This window comes from Pogoniulus pusillus, chromosome 30 (genome assembly GCF_015220805.1).
Source record: "Pogoniulus pusillus isolate bPogPus1 chromosome 30, bPogPus1.pri, whole genome shotgun sequence".
In the NCBI taxonomy this organism is placed as follows: Eukaryota; Metazoa; Chordata; class Aves; order Piciformes; family Lybiidae; genus Pogoniulus; species Pogoniulus pusillus.
Genome location: NC_087293.1, coordinates 10054766 through 10068265, shown reverse-complemented (window position 1 = coordinate 10068265; position 13500 = coordinate 10054766). Strand labels below are relative to the sequence as shown.

Genomic DNA, 13500 nt, shown 5'->3' with positions numbered 1-13500 from the left:
CCATGCAGACCTTTTTCAAGAAGACATTTGTCAGTGAGACACAGAGCCATCCACCACCCTACTCAGTGCAGAACTGAAACATCAGCCTGCAGGAAGTCACAGCCTCTACCCTCAGCTCCACAGTGGGAAACTTTCTTGCTTTTTTAATCTGAGTTTCTCCTGCTGCAGAATTAAAGTTCCTCACCATGTGCAGAGCGCCCCACCCCTGGAGAACCAGCTCCACTGTTCAGATGGAGCAAGTTCCAGCATCTCTCAAATTCAATAAATGCAGTTAAAAAAAAACACCTCATAGGGCATGCAAAAATCAAGTTAACATAGCAAGATACAGCCCAGCTAGTGCAGAAGTTGTTCAAAATATGCAAATTGCAATTTACTGTTCATGCCCACAGGACAATGGTTCTGTAGAAGGAATTTTGCCAGCCTTGCAGCAGCAGGACTAATGAAACCACCTCAAGGCCATAGTGCATATAGATTTCTTCATGAGCACTTATGGAGAGAAGGTTAGTGTCAGGGCACACACTGCCCCGTTCAGGCTTTGTGCTCGCTCAGAGGAAGTCTTCATCACGTGAAACAGCTTAAGACACCACAGCTGGCCTTAGCAGGTGCCAATGATACAGCCCCCAAAACAAGCTTATTTGACTGAAGAAGTTGAAGCTGAGGCAGCATGAGGAGTTAAGCAGCATGTCAGTCAGGTATTTGTCCTCTGCCATCCCCCTGAAACAGTGTTTATATTCCCTTAAGTACTGGTAAAAGTGCAGCATACTAAATAAAGTATTTTTAATGCTGAACCTGTCCTTCCCTTTCTAGAGTGGCACTGGGAGCAAAAAAATACTGAAACCAGAAACCCAAGTGCAACTGCACTTGCTGCCACTGATCAAGGCCATTTTAAGGAGAAAGAGTGTCTTAAGAAACCAACCCCAAGGGCAGTTGTAAGTAAAAAGAGGCTGAGGCATCTGCATGTTGAATGGTTTATTTTAGGTCTTTTCCAGGCCAGACCAGAGGACCCGGTCTCCCTGGAAGAGGATGAGCAGACTTCCCTGCCATTTAAAAACCTGCCTTTGCTTATTTCTCTTTTCAAAAGAGGAATTTTTTAATAGCTTTTTAAATCTGTATATAGCAGCAGAATGGTACAAAGATGGGTGTTTTTTCACAGTACACACAGGTTAGTATTGCCACTGAATATATACCTTAAATAAATGCTTTTAAAAACAGCATTTGGTCTGTATCAGTGATCAGCTTGGAGTGTTCATAAACCTTTGCAAATCCAACATCCAGAATTTAAATAGTAAAACTTGGAAGTGTTAAATATCATTCCAGAATTGGAATTACAGTAGATCTCACATCCTCCCAATGCTGGTGCCTCACCAGACAGGTGCATGCTGCTCTATATACAGAAAAAAGAATAACCCAAAAGCAAAAGATACTTGGTATTAAATATACATAAATAGCAGGACTGCAGACTGAAGAGCCATGCTTGGATTAATACTGAGTCTGTGCTGGCAGAGTCTGTGTCCTTCACCAACCACAGGGATGGATGAGTCCTTCCAGGCCAATCCCATCATGTAAGCTGGAGTTTAGCAGGATACATCCCAACCCCAGTGCTTGCTACCGGCAGAGGGACAGCAGCCAGCAGGCTGGGGACAGGGGGTTCACAGCTTCTTCATTTTGTCTTTGTTTTTCTGGAGTTTAGTGTGCACCACTTTGAGAGTAGTGAGGAAGTTCCCAAGGAAGAGCAGCAGAAATGTGAAAGCCAACACAAAAACCTGAGGGGAGAAGGAGAAAAAGGTGACGGTGCTGCTCTGGCCACATGCAAGTGAGGTCTGATGGGGCTTTGCTGGTAAGTCCAAGGATCCATTAGCAGAAAGATGGGAGAATATTGTAGCCACACATGCAGCTGTGGGGGTTAACAGTCTATTTTTATCATGACCATTTAAGTAGCATTTACTACTTTTTAACAGAACAACACGGATTATATTCAACACTTCTAGACTCCACCAGGCAGTAAAATCAAATCCTTAAGTCTACTCTAATGGATTAATTCCATGCTACAAGCAAGTTCATGAAACAGGAATGGCACAGGGGATTCGTTCCTGCAGGAAGGTGTGTTCCTCCTGAACCAGGTGAGCACACAAATTAAAGCATATTTTTGTATGTGTAATCCATGGATCAGCCATAGAGCCACAAGCAACTCAGCAGCCATTGCCAGAAAATGCACATTAACAACATGGAGAGCTTTTCCCACAGGTATTTTCTTCCCTCTGCATGCTCTGACTTTCAGTTTGTGTGGTCACCCATGGGTGCAAACTTCCCTCCCAGTAACCCATATTCGGTTTGAGTTCTGTTGCATAGGCTCTGTGCCATGCCATCCTGAGATATTCAGCTAGGGTCAGCTGCCCACATATCTCTAAGACTGTAAACACCCCCTCTCCCTGCTCTGTGATTTTTCTGAGCAGAACCAGCACCCACCTGCCATTCTTTGCACTCCTTGTGCCTTGACAATCCGAACAGTGTGATTGCATTGTATAGCTGCCAGAACTACAAAGGGGGAGAAAAAAAAGGCAATTGGATTATTAGCAAAAGAACCACTTTAGCAACATTTGCCATGGGTACACATGATTCAAAGCACCCTTCCATGGTGCTGCAGCCTCAGTGGCAGTCCCTCACAGACCCAGTATAGGAGGGATGCATGGGACTGCCCAACTTACATGCCCAAAGAACAAGAAGGGAAGGAGAAACGTCAGTCCCCGCCACATCCAGGACTGAAATCCTTCTGAAAAAGGTTAAGAGGCAGAGAGTGAGCACAGAAGAGCCAGGACTAGAGCTGCAGCTCTCCCTACCCAGACAACCCCATACGGGCTATTCCCATCCTGCTCCACAATAGCCAATTAAAAATATCATGGATAGAATCATGGCATGGTTTGGGTGGGAAGGGACATTTAAAGGTCATCTAATCCAATGCCTCTGCAAGAGCAGCATCTTCAACCTGAGCAGGTTGTTCAGAACCCTGTTCAACTTGACCTGAAATTATTCCAGGGATAGGGCTTCTACCACCTCTCTGGGCAACCTGGGCCAGCATTCCACCACCCTCAGTGTAAAAATATCCTTCCATCTAGCCTGAACCTCCCTTTTCTAGTTTAAAAACCATCACCTCTTATTCTGTCACAAAAGCCCCTGCTAAATAAAGGCATGGTAATGAGAGGAGCATGAAGATGGGGATAACCAAAACCTACATCTTAACCCTCTCAAGAGCCAACAGAGATCAGAGCACTCTGCCCCCAAGTTACTGGACTGGAAGAGGAGATAAAATCCTCACTCCCCTTCCTACCTCAGGACACAGACAGCAGGGCAGGGGGGTGGCAGCTCTGCAAAGCTCACTCTCAGAAGGGCAAAGAGCTCTCTCTTCTCCTTAATGCTGCATCTAAAACCTCTGCAAAAACCTTACAAAGAAAGCATTGCAGAAAAACTCACCCACTGTAAGGTCCAAGTGGTTTCTCTCCCCTAAAGCACGGAGTCTGTAAAGACAGCCCCTTTGATAGTAATACTGTAGGAACTGCACACAGCCTGGAGAAGGAGATAAAACATCACTGCACTGGCTGTTCAGAACTATGATCAACGTATCCAACTGTGACATTTAATCTAACAGCACTTAATTATGGTATTTGCACATTTGCATGTGAGCTTTATACTCCTACAGTTTAGTACTTCAGTGTTTACAAAGCAAAAGTGTTTCCTTCTAGGCATGCAAGATACAAACTGATCTTATCCCATGAGTTAGCAAGGTAAGAAATACTCACTCTGAAATATTGAAAAGGCTAAAAACTGACTGCGAAACATCTGATACATGAGTCCATCTGGCCTGGAAGCAAAACACAAAGGAGGTTTATTTGTTTGATAAAAGTCATATGATGCCATGCCCTTGCCCTCTCTCTTCCCTGCCAAGCTGGATCCCATTAGCAAACAAAGCAAGCAGCTGGTACCCAGCCCACACCACTCCATTGGGAGCCCAGACAGGGCGATACAGCTGCACATCACAACTCTGGACTGTAGGAAACACTCTCGTTGATTAGGCTTCCCCTAATTAAAACTCCCTGTGGTGGTGTGCTCCTTCTCCTAAGGATAGTTCAGCACAGGCAGAGGGCAGGGAGCCTTCTGCTCCCATCACTGTGTCATCCCCTTACAGATTCAGGAACAAAAACATTTGTTGTTTTAAAACACTGTGCTGTTCAACCAACAGCTGCACCCATGAGAAGGTAACTTGCATTTTGGCTTTATGCTCTGTCACCTGGGTTCAGTAAAGCCACCAAACATTCATTTTGCAGTGTTCTACCTCTAAAGCAAAGTGCTACTGCTGAAGTTAGTACCAAAATCTCTGCAAGTCTCCTACCAGTGCACCTACAGCTTAGAGATTTGGCTTAATTCTTTTAAACCAATGAAAATACAAACTTGTGGTGTTGTATTTATCACTGAAAACATCTGAAGCATAAGACAAATACTAAGTCTGATGCTTTGCCATATGCTCACATGGCCACAGCTTCATGGTCCTGCTGAATTTAAATGGTTAGGTGATGCAAACACTTTGAAACAGATTTGAAGCATCATGAGTAGGTGAGAGCAGACTCACCACGTTAACATTACTCCAGACAGGAATGTGGAGACATAGTGATGAGACACCCACCAGCCTTTGATCCTGAACAGACAAAAATGTGGCAGTTAGATAAGAAACCTGGATTTAAAAGTCTGGCCTTAAAGATAAAAAGAAATGATCCTGACTTGGAGGAGAAGGAACTGGGAACAAGAGAGACAGCAGAAAGGGTGCTATGGGAGCACTATCCTGGCAACATGGCTTATCTGGAGACATGAATCCATGACTGCTGGAGAGAGGCTCGGCACTGGGTCACATCTCATGTGCTCCCACGAGCTCTCCAGAAGAGCGAGAAGCAGCAGTCCCCACAGCACAAGGTACCACAGTGACTGGCACAAATTTCAGCCCACACTCCCTTTCTTTTTTCTATGCCACACAAATCAGTGACATTTCCAAGTCTTTCCTATGAGGTGGCATTTCCTATGAGGTGCCCTCTTCCTCCAGACACAAATACTGGAGAAAACTCAGAAAATTGAAGTGAGCAAAAGCTGTAGTGAGGCAGAATCAAGTGCCCCAGAGGATGGCACAACTTTGGAAACTAAGCCAACGGGATGGATTAATTGGGGGCATTTCCAACCAAAGGTGTGCAACCTTTAACACAGGACAGCAGCTGAATCACTGGCATTTGTTTTTATTGTAAGGACAGTTCATGCTTTGAGTGGTTTGGCAGGTGGCACAGTACCTGGATCCATTGCTGATGAGAATGCTTTCCCGTATTGTCAGTGTGCAGTAATACCACACCAACAGAAAGTTAAACACTTCATCTGTCACCCTGTGAAACCAAAAACCACATAGTAAAAAAACAAACCAAGCCCAAAACCTACAGCATAAACCCCCCAGTGTGTTACTTGCAAAGGCATAGTTTAAAAAAAGTATTTTTCCTCCTTCCCCTCGGGCAGATGAAAACCTGTCCAAGTGAGGCCTCTGCCCTGAATATCTCTAATCCAGATGCTGAACTGCACAGAGCAGCAGCACCACTGAACTCAAAGTCCTTTCCTCCAGAAAGTGCCCTAAAATATAACACTGTAGCCTTTCAGCCAAGAAGCAGGTATGAAGAGATGACATTAATTCCTTCTGAAGGAGAGAAAGCACCATGGAGGCAGAGGATGATCCAATTTAGAGAGGCATTTCCAGGCTAATTCAATGAGGAGATTCCATGAGATCTATACAAATCCAATCAACTAAAAGAGCAGAGAAGCATTACACTCTGAAGGGGAAAAAAAAAACCACACCACCAAACAACTTTATTTTGCCCTTTGTAAACTCCTGAAGCTGAGATGATTTATGGCACTCCCTAAAGTGAGCACAGTCCTGCACTGACCCAGACCCACCTCACTATAATACCCAGCTCAAACATATTCCTGTTTGTTTGTAAGCAAAACTGAATAGTGGAAGTTTGTTGGTGCTCAGCTACTTTATCATGACCTAATGTTTCAGATCTGATTATTTCATGACAATCCTCTCTTGTGATTGCAATACCAGAGCTGCAACGTAGTGCTGGTCCTCACCCAGGACAACCCAGCAGAGCAAAGCCAACTGCTTCTTCCCAAGTACAGCATGACACCAGAAAAACAAGAGATCAGAAAACATGATGTTGGATCTTCTCTTTGTGTCAAGAGACTTGAAAAAGCGTTAAACAAGGAAAAGCAAGTAGCTGAAATACAGGTCTTGCTGGGAGCGAGGGCTACGAGGATGATGAGGGGACTGGAACACTGCATTATGAGAGGCTGAGGGACCTGGGACTTTTTAGTCTGGAGAAGAGAAGACTGAGAGGAGATTTAATAAATGTTTATAAATATCTGAGGGATGGGGGTCAGAAGAGGAGGGGACAGACTGTGCTCACGTGCTCCCTGGGGCAGGACAAGGAGCAATGGATGTAAGCTACAGCACAAGAGGTTCTACCTCAACACAAGGGGGAACTTCTTTACTATAAGGGTCACAACACTGGAACAGGCTCCCCAGAGAGGCTGTGGAGTCTCCTTCTCTGGCGACTTTCAAAGCCTGGCTGGACACATTCCTCTGTGATCTGTGCTAGATTGTGTGGTCCTGCTCTGGCAGGGGGGTTGGACTCCATCTCCTTGGGTCCCTTCCAACTCCTAACACTCTGTGAAGAGGTGCAAAAGCTGTCCTGCTGTTCAACTACTCCAAGCCTTAAATGCTGCCAGAGCCCATCTCAAAAGACTTAACAGAGGAGAACAGTTAGCTCAGATCCAGCTTGGTTTTATTCAAAGTTCTTGATTAGAAGTCAAAATGCAGCTTACCTGTAGTGCAGAATGAACCTGCAGGTGACAGCCCCCAGTAACAAGATTATGGTCAGATAAAGTTTGAACTTTTCATACTCATCCTTGTAGGCAAACCTGTAAGGGAAAATCCATCGTTTCTGCACACAAGGGGAATGTGGCTTCACTTGTTTCACACCAGCTGCAAATCCACATGCCCAGCCCAGAGGCATGAGGTTTTGCTTGAAACCTTTAGAACACCAGGAGCCAGCATAAGGCAGCATTCTGCCTGCAGGGGCCCATCTGGGCTGCATGGCCCTTAGGCCGCAGGACAACTCAGCAGCTTAAGCACCTAAGAGCTGGTTTCTGGGTTGGCATGATAAGATTTAAAAATAACATCTCCATTTTCTGAAACACTGTATGCCTAGGAGTCACAATACCATTCTCACTGCAACCTCTCCCTTACAGTAAAGGCAGCAGGCCAGGTTTGAAAGCAAACAATGGGCAGAATCTATCAGAGCTTTAGCTTGGCCTTGTCTCACAGTCTGAATTCTTCAACCTGTTCTATCTTTCATCAAATCTAAGAGAAACCCATTCCTTTTTCTGGACCACAGTGGCAGTGGTGAAACACTGGAACAGGTTGTCCAGAGATGTGGTGGAGGCCCCATCACTGGAGACATTCAAGGTGAAACTTGGTGGAGTCCTGAGCAACCTGATCTAGCTGGAGATGTCCCTGCTCACTGCAGGTGAGTTGGACAAGATAACCTTTAAGGGTTCCTTCCAGCCCAATGCATTCTGCAACTTCAGTCCATATCCATAGCTGGCCCCAGAGAAACCCAAACCCGCATGGAAACTCTCACTTACTTTGCTTGGTTACTCAGGAGAGTTACATTCACATTTCCCAGCACCAGATTTAAATACAGGCTGGAAGACAAAATAACAAGAGCAGACCCACGTAAGTTATTTCATTTGAACACTGCAGGATGACCAGATTGGAACTGAAGAGACTGGCAAATCTGCCAAAGCCATGTTTGGTGTAGGTTTTAATTAAGGCAAACTAGAGAGAGACTACAGAAGAAGATTTAAATGTGGGAAGACTGCTCAGCAGCTCCAAGAAGCTAGAGAAAAGGTTTACTTCCCTGGCCCCTCTTCTGAAGGCAAAAAACATAGCATGTACTGCTCCAACCCCAAAATCATAGACAAATTGGAAGAAAAGTTAAGGACAGAAAGTTTTAAGGGGCTGCAGCATTGTGCAGCCCTCAACAGCTGGAAGAAACGTCCTAGCAACCCAACTTGGAGCAAAATATAAAGTCAGTTGAAAACACTGTTAAAAAACAAAAGAGAAAAAAAAACCTTGTGCTGATTTAGGCTTAGAAACATTGGCACAGGAAAACATCAGTGTGAAGCAGTGAATTGCAGAGCCTCTCACCAATGCAGTTACTTTTGTTTTACCAAAGAACCTGCCCTGCCTACATGCAGCACATTTACATATGCTTCCAGATAATAAATTCTGTGCACAACTGACACAAGCAGCTCAGCAAGAGGTTTGTGACTAATCCAGTTTTACATGTACCCCTTCAACATGCACATTATCTCCCAGGAACAAGACTGCTGCAAACATCTAGAAAATCAGCTTCCTGGAGCAACACCTCCCCACAGAAACACATACCCATTCTTCTTTGGCAGGTAGGCTTCCATGTCAAAGAAGGCATTTTGCCTCTCCTTGATCTGGGCACTGATCTCCTGAATAAGAGCAAATTCTTCAGGACTTGCTTTGTGCTTGCACCTGCCCAAACACAGAAAGAAGTATTCCTATTTATATTTTTACCTCCTCTTTAGTTAAAAGGAAAAATAATGTCATAAAATCCACACTGTTCAAGACCTGTGAGTTAAATATCATTGCACACTTTTGCTCCTCTATGTCTGCACCATCTTTTGGCTGACCATGGTTTCATTTCACTGCCTGGTTTATGCTGCTGTATGCCATTTCAACCAGCTGGTTTATAAATCAGCTTCTCTTTTCATCTCAGCTCAGTGACAGGACGCTGTAACTTTTTTTCCCTAGCAAAGCACTTGAGGAATATTGTGCTTTTGTGCAGGAACTCCTTCTACTTTGTGATCTTTCTGCATGATTTCAGGCATTGCCCTTGCAGCGGCTGCAGCTCTTCAGGCATGAAAGACTTTGGGATGTAGCAAACACAGAGCTGATGATTTACTGACAAACTGGGTTTACCAATTAAAGTAGAACAGAGAGCAGAGCACAGCAGTGTGAGCAACCTGTGGTGCCAGAGGGGGTGCCTTCAGATCTGTGAACAAGGAATTCAGTCCAGTGCTTCCAGGGACCAGTCAAGCGGAAAGAGAGGTTTCCTCCTGGAAATCCAGCCAGGACTGAGTTACACCGTCAGTTTCAAGAGTTGATGCTGGTCTTCCAGCACAGCTTAGGGAGCAAAGCTTTGCTCACTCAGCAAAATGCAAAAGCTGTATGGTCCTGCAGCATGTAGTGTATACTGCACGGATGTAAACCCAGCCTCCAAAATCTTCTCCATTTACAGGACTCCAGCTTTCATGGGGTTGATTACAAACATCTTACCCACCTGTGACAGATGGAGGTGACTCAAGAATAATATGGAGCAAAAATCACCACACAATGCATATTAAAATGATAAAAACTCAAATATTTCATCCCTTCAGAAAGAAGAAACATCCCATCCCTGCCTCCCCCTCCAGGTCTCCCATTACCGTTGCAGACTGTGCTTCAGATCCCTTAGTGTCTTCTTCTGCCGATGTATGGAGTTGCTGCAGGCCGTCTGCAAGCTGGTGACTTCTTCCAGTTTCTGCCTGTAAACTTTGTGTGTTTCCTGCAGGGGAAGAGGAGATGGTTGGTAGGCAGAGCCTTTCTAAGTTGCATGTTGCATTTGGTCCATGCCTCTGAAGGACGCAAGCAAAACTCGAGCTTCTGAGGAGTCAGCAGTCACCTCTGCAAACAACCAAGCAGGAGATACTGTCAAAGCAGTGTAGATCTAACATGGTTAAAATGGACATTCATGAAATTCTTGCAAGACAAAGAGTACCCTCTGCACTCTCATCTCCTCTAACGAGCTTTCCCACTTTTCCCATCCCACGCTGCAGTGAAGCCCTAATCCTCTGTTTGATCCCAATCTGTCCCCATCAAATGAGTGCTGAAATCAGAGAGCAGATGCTCTGATTTGACAGACAGATCAAATCTGGAAAATAAAGAAGAAACACAAAGACCAAAAGAAGAAAAAAACCCAAGACAACAAAAACAACCCACAAATCCAGCCATGGACCTGGGGGGTTTAGACACCTTCTGGCAACCACTGCCATTTCCACTGCATGTATGTTCAAGCAACCTACAAAAGAGCTTAATCCATCCCCTCCCTTAGGCACCTGATGCTCCTTCAGACGAACTTCTGTATCCTAGCTCACTGATCCTCTGAAGACTCCACCTGGTGCTTGGCCATGATGAGGATGCACTAACCAGCTGCAAGCCCACTGAGATGCCTTTGCTCTCACACCTCTCCCTCTGCTCAGGAATAAATGTGTTCTGCTTTTCCCCACCTTTGCAATGATTTCATCAACCTCCTGGGTTCAAGGAAGCCTGGAGAAGCATTAAGCAGATGCCAGGCCATGTCCTCTAGGCAAACTGTAAGATCTAATGACTCTGCAAGCTCAGAAGAGGCATGGGTTAAATGGATAATTGCATGGCTGCTTTATCTACCAGCTCATCAATGACCACAGAAAATTACCACCGGTTTTCCCAGAGCATGGTAGTAAAACCACACAAAACAACTGTTTGCTCCCCTCCTCCTTAGGACTTGACTGGTTCATTATTTACAAGAGAAACACAAAACAAGCTCCTTTAAAAACCTTCACAACCGAACAACCATGCCCAGGCTCTGCAGCTCTATCGTGTCAGGATTGGTTTGGCTTTGCTTAGTACAAGCAGAACTTCAGGGCTTCCAAGATGGCACAGCAACTCCTTCTGCTTCTCCAGACATCACACAACAGCATCTTTTAAAAGAGCTACACTCTGAAACTGCTTCATGTTTTCTGTAGGTACCTCGAGGTCTGCGTTCCACAGCACTCCGAACAGCCCTGTTTGTGGTCAGCACTTGCTTGCAGGACTCAAATCACATCTATGGAGAGCCCTTGCAGGGTTTTTTTTCTAGTCCAAATCTGGTTTACCTGTTCATACACTGGGTTTAACCAAAGAGCTAGAGTTTCTACCCCAACACATCATGGTTTGAGTTGAATGCAGTTCAGAAGCATAAAGCCTTTCTCCAAAGCGCATCTCAGAGTCATGTTCTCAGAACAGTGCTATGCGCCCCTCTTCTTCAACACTGCCTTCAGATACAAACTCCACTTGTGAGCCCTGAAGCTCCGTGATGATGGATGTGATTCAAACTTCTCACCTCTACAGCGTTACGCACTGGGCAATGCTTGTGCCACCAGTAGCTACCACTCCACCAAGAAGCATTTCTACTTTATTTTACAGATGGGTAAACCAAGGCAAGGATAAGTCAGTGATATTTTGCTCTGGTTTAGATCAGATCTAAGCAGCATACCCAGCAGAAGGCAGGTGGGTGCACATAAAGCAATCCAGCCCACAGCAGCTGGTGTTTCACAACACCTTCTCTTCTGTTAACAAGTCCACAACCTGAACTCCGATTTAAGACAATGAGCTAAATCTGGAAACCTCACTCTTTTTGCTGCTGACGTTCTGTTTAACTGCCTCAAAGGGGCCAAGTGCCACTCAGAGTGGGAGCAGCTGGCTGTCACTCAAAACCATCTTTAAGGTCTAAAGCACGTGTCTAGGTGCAGCGTGGATCACACAGAGGGAACGGTTCTGGAGGAAAGAGCATCTTGCAGAAAGCTCTCAGCTGCTGCTCCAGGATCTTTGGGTGCCTCAACACACTTCTGAAAGATGGAAAAGCATCACTCGGACCCCTCACATCCCACTGCAGAAAACTGAACTCCGGCCAAGTGATGCTCACAGCACAGGCATTACCTGCGCTGCACCTTGTGCCATGCTGTGTGGGCACAAAACCACCAGATTCCCCTTCTCCACCCTTGTCTCCATGATGGGCACCTCCTCCCGCATGGCTCGACCATCGCGCTCCGCAGGAGCACGACCGTGGTTCGGTCTGGGAGGTCCCATGTAGGACCGGCCTGGAGGCACCGGGTACAGTGCAGCGACTCGCACCCACGTAGCGCTGTTTCGGGATGTGCCTTGGGCCCGCAGCCGAAGCGCCGAGTGCGCGGGGCCCGGGAGGGTGCAACCCAGTCCGCACACCCACAAGCTCCCTGCTGGGGCTGCTCCACGGCGAATGCCTGCCGGGGAAGGGCTCAGCGGCGGCAGAGGTACACCCCATGCTGCCGGCTCCACTCCTGTAAGGCCTGCGACGGAGAAAGCCCCGAGGGCGAGCCCCGTATCGTTCCCCCGCCTCACGCAGGACAGTGACTACAGCATAGCCGGGGAAGGCGACAGACGCAACCAGCGCGACTCTGAAGGCGATGCCGGCGGGGCTCCCCGCGACGCAGCGCAGGCACCGCGCCGGCAGCGAGTCGCCGCCGCCGCCCACCTCACCTGGAGCTGCTGGAACTCCTCCTCCAGCTCCCGCCACTCGCCCCGGCACCGCTCCAGCTGCAGCCTCATGGTGCGCGGCTGACGCGGACCGCGGTACCGGCAGCGCGAGCTCTGCCGGCGGCGGCGGCGCGAGCCCGCACCCGGGCCCGGGGGCCACGTGCGCCCCTGACGTAATCGCGCGGGGCTGGGCACGGCGCCGCGGTGGCGTTGCCCGCCCCGCCCTCTGCTCGCCTGAGGCGAGGCAGCCCCCGCCCGCTGCCGCCAGCGCCGCCCCGCTCCGCCCCGCTCCGCTCGGCGTGGTGGCCTCTCTGTGCCGCTCCCGCCGTTTGCGGTCCGTGCCGCTTCAGACTCCGGCTGGGAGCAGGCTGTGGGGCTCGGGGAAGGGGAATAAAGCCCTCTGTGTGGGGCGGGCGGAGTCGCCGTGCTGCGGGGACCGTCCCCTCACGGAGTGATCCGCTGTCTGAGGTAACCACCCCTGGGCTGAGGCGGCCCAGCCCAGCTCCTGCCTGGGGCCAGGGCACAGCGAGTTGTTAATATAAGAAAAAATAAATGACGAGCTGATTCCTCATATTTTTTTATTACTATAATAATAATAGTAATAATAATAAGTCGCTTGGCGGCGGGGCCGGCGAGCTGGGAGTGGAGCCTGGTGACTTCTGGGCTGTACGAATTAAGTGGCAATTGGGCCTGCATCGAAGAGCTCCCAGTGGGAGCCACGAACAGGGCAGGGTGCGATGCGCGGGAGGTGCAGAGGCTGTAAATGCGGTGCTGAGCTCATTGGAATGTACGTGGGTTTGTTGTGGAAGGGTAGAAATAGGTAAAGTGGAATTAAAAAGGAAGGGAAAATATGCAATTAAATATATTTTTTTAAAGGTACGATGGTGAGGAGAGGTGGGAAGCCAAAGTAAACAGTGAGTGCAATTATGTCTTTTCACAGGCAGCATCTTTGAAATCCCATTTCCTTGGATTCAGCACAAAATACCAAAGCAAAGCTAAATTAAACCAAAACATATGCTGTAGAGACTCTCCTC

At 47.4% G+C, this 13500-nt stretch overlaps 1 protein-coding gene across 2 annotated transcripts; it reads right to left on the bottom strand.

Annotated features, from left to right (window-relative positions):
• Positions 1-954: 954 nt before the first annotated feature.
• Positions 955-12624, bottom strand: TMEM120B (transmembrane protein 120B). 2 transcript variants are annotated; one of them, XM_064168871.1, is made up of 12 exons: positions 12470-12624; positions 9601-9719; positions 8531-8647; positions 7726-7785; positions 6904-6999; positions 5325-5414; positions 4622-4687; positions 3795-3856; positions 3469-3561; positions 2706-2770; positions 2463-2535; positions 955-1763 (listed from the first exon to the last, which is right to left on the bottom strand). In XM_064168871.1, exons 1-12 carry the CDS (start codon positions 12536-12538, stop codon positions 1687-1689), a joined length of 987 nt encoding a protein of 328 aa, XP_064024941.1. In that variant the 5' UTR covers positions 12539-12624; the 3' UTR covers positions 955-1686. The 2 variants fall into 2 exon arrangements, with proteins under 2 accessions (XP_064024941.1, XP_064024940.1); XM_064168870.1 differs by having other exon boundaries at positions 2467-2535.
• Between the last annotated feature and the right edge of the window lie 876 nt (positions 12625-13500).

Excerpts from the sequence above, each read along its gene's own strand:
- TMEM120B (XM_064168870.1), bottom strand. The coding sequence starts at position 12,538 with ATGAGGCTGCAGCTGGAGCGGTGCCGGGGCGAGTGGCGGGAGCTGGAG. Across the intron at positions 7,786-8,530 it reads TACCTGCCAAAGAAGAATGG|CCTGTATTTAAATCTGGTGC; the intron begins GTATGTGTTTCT and ends TTTGTCTTCCAG. Across the intron at positions 1,764-2,466 it reads AGGAGTGCAAAGAATGGCAG|GTTTTTGTGTTGGCTTTCAC; the intron begins GTGGGTGCTGGT and ends TTCTCCCCTCAG.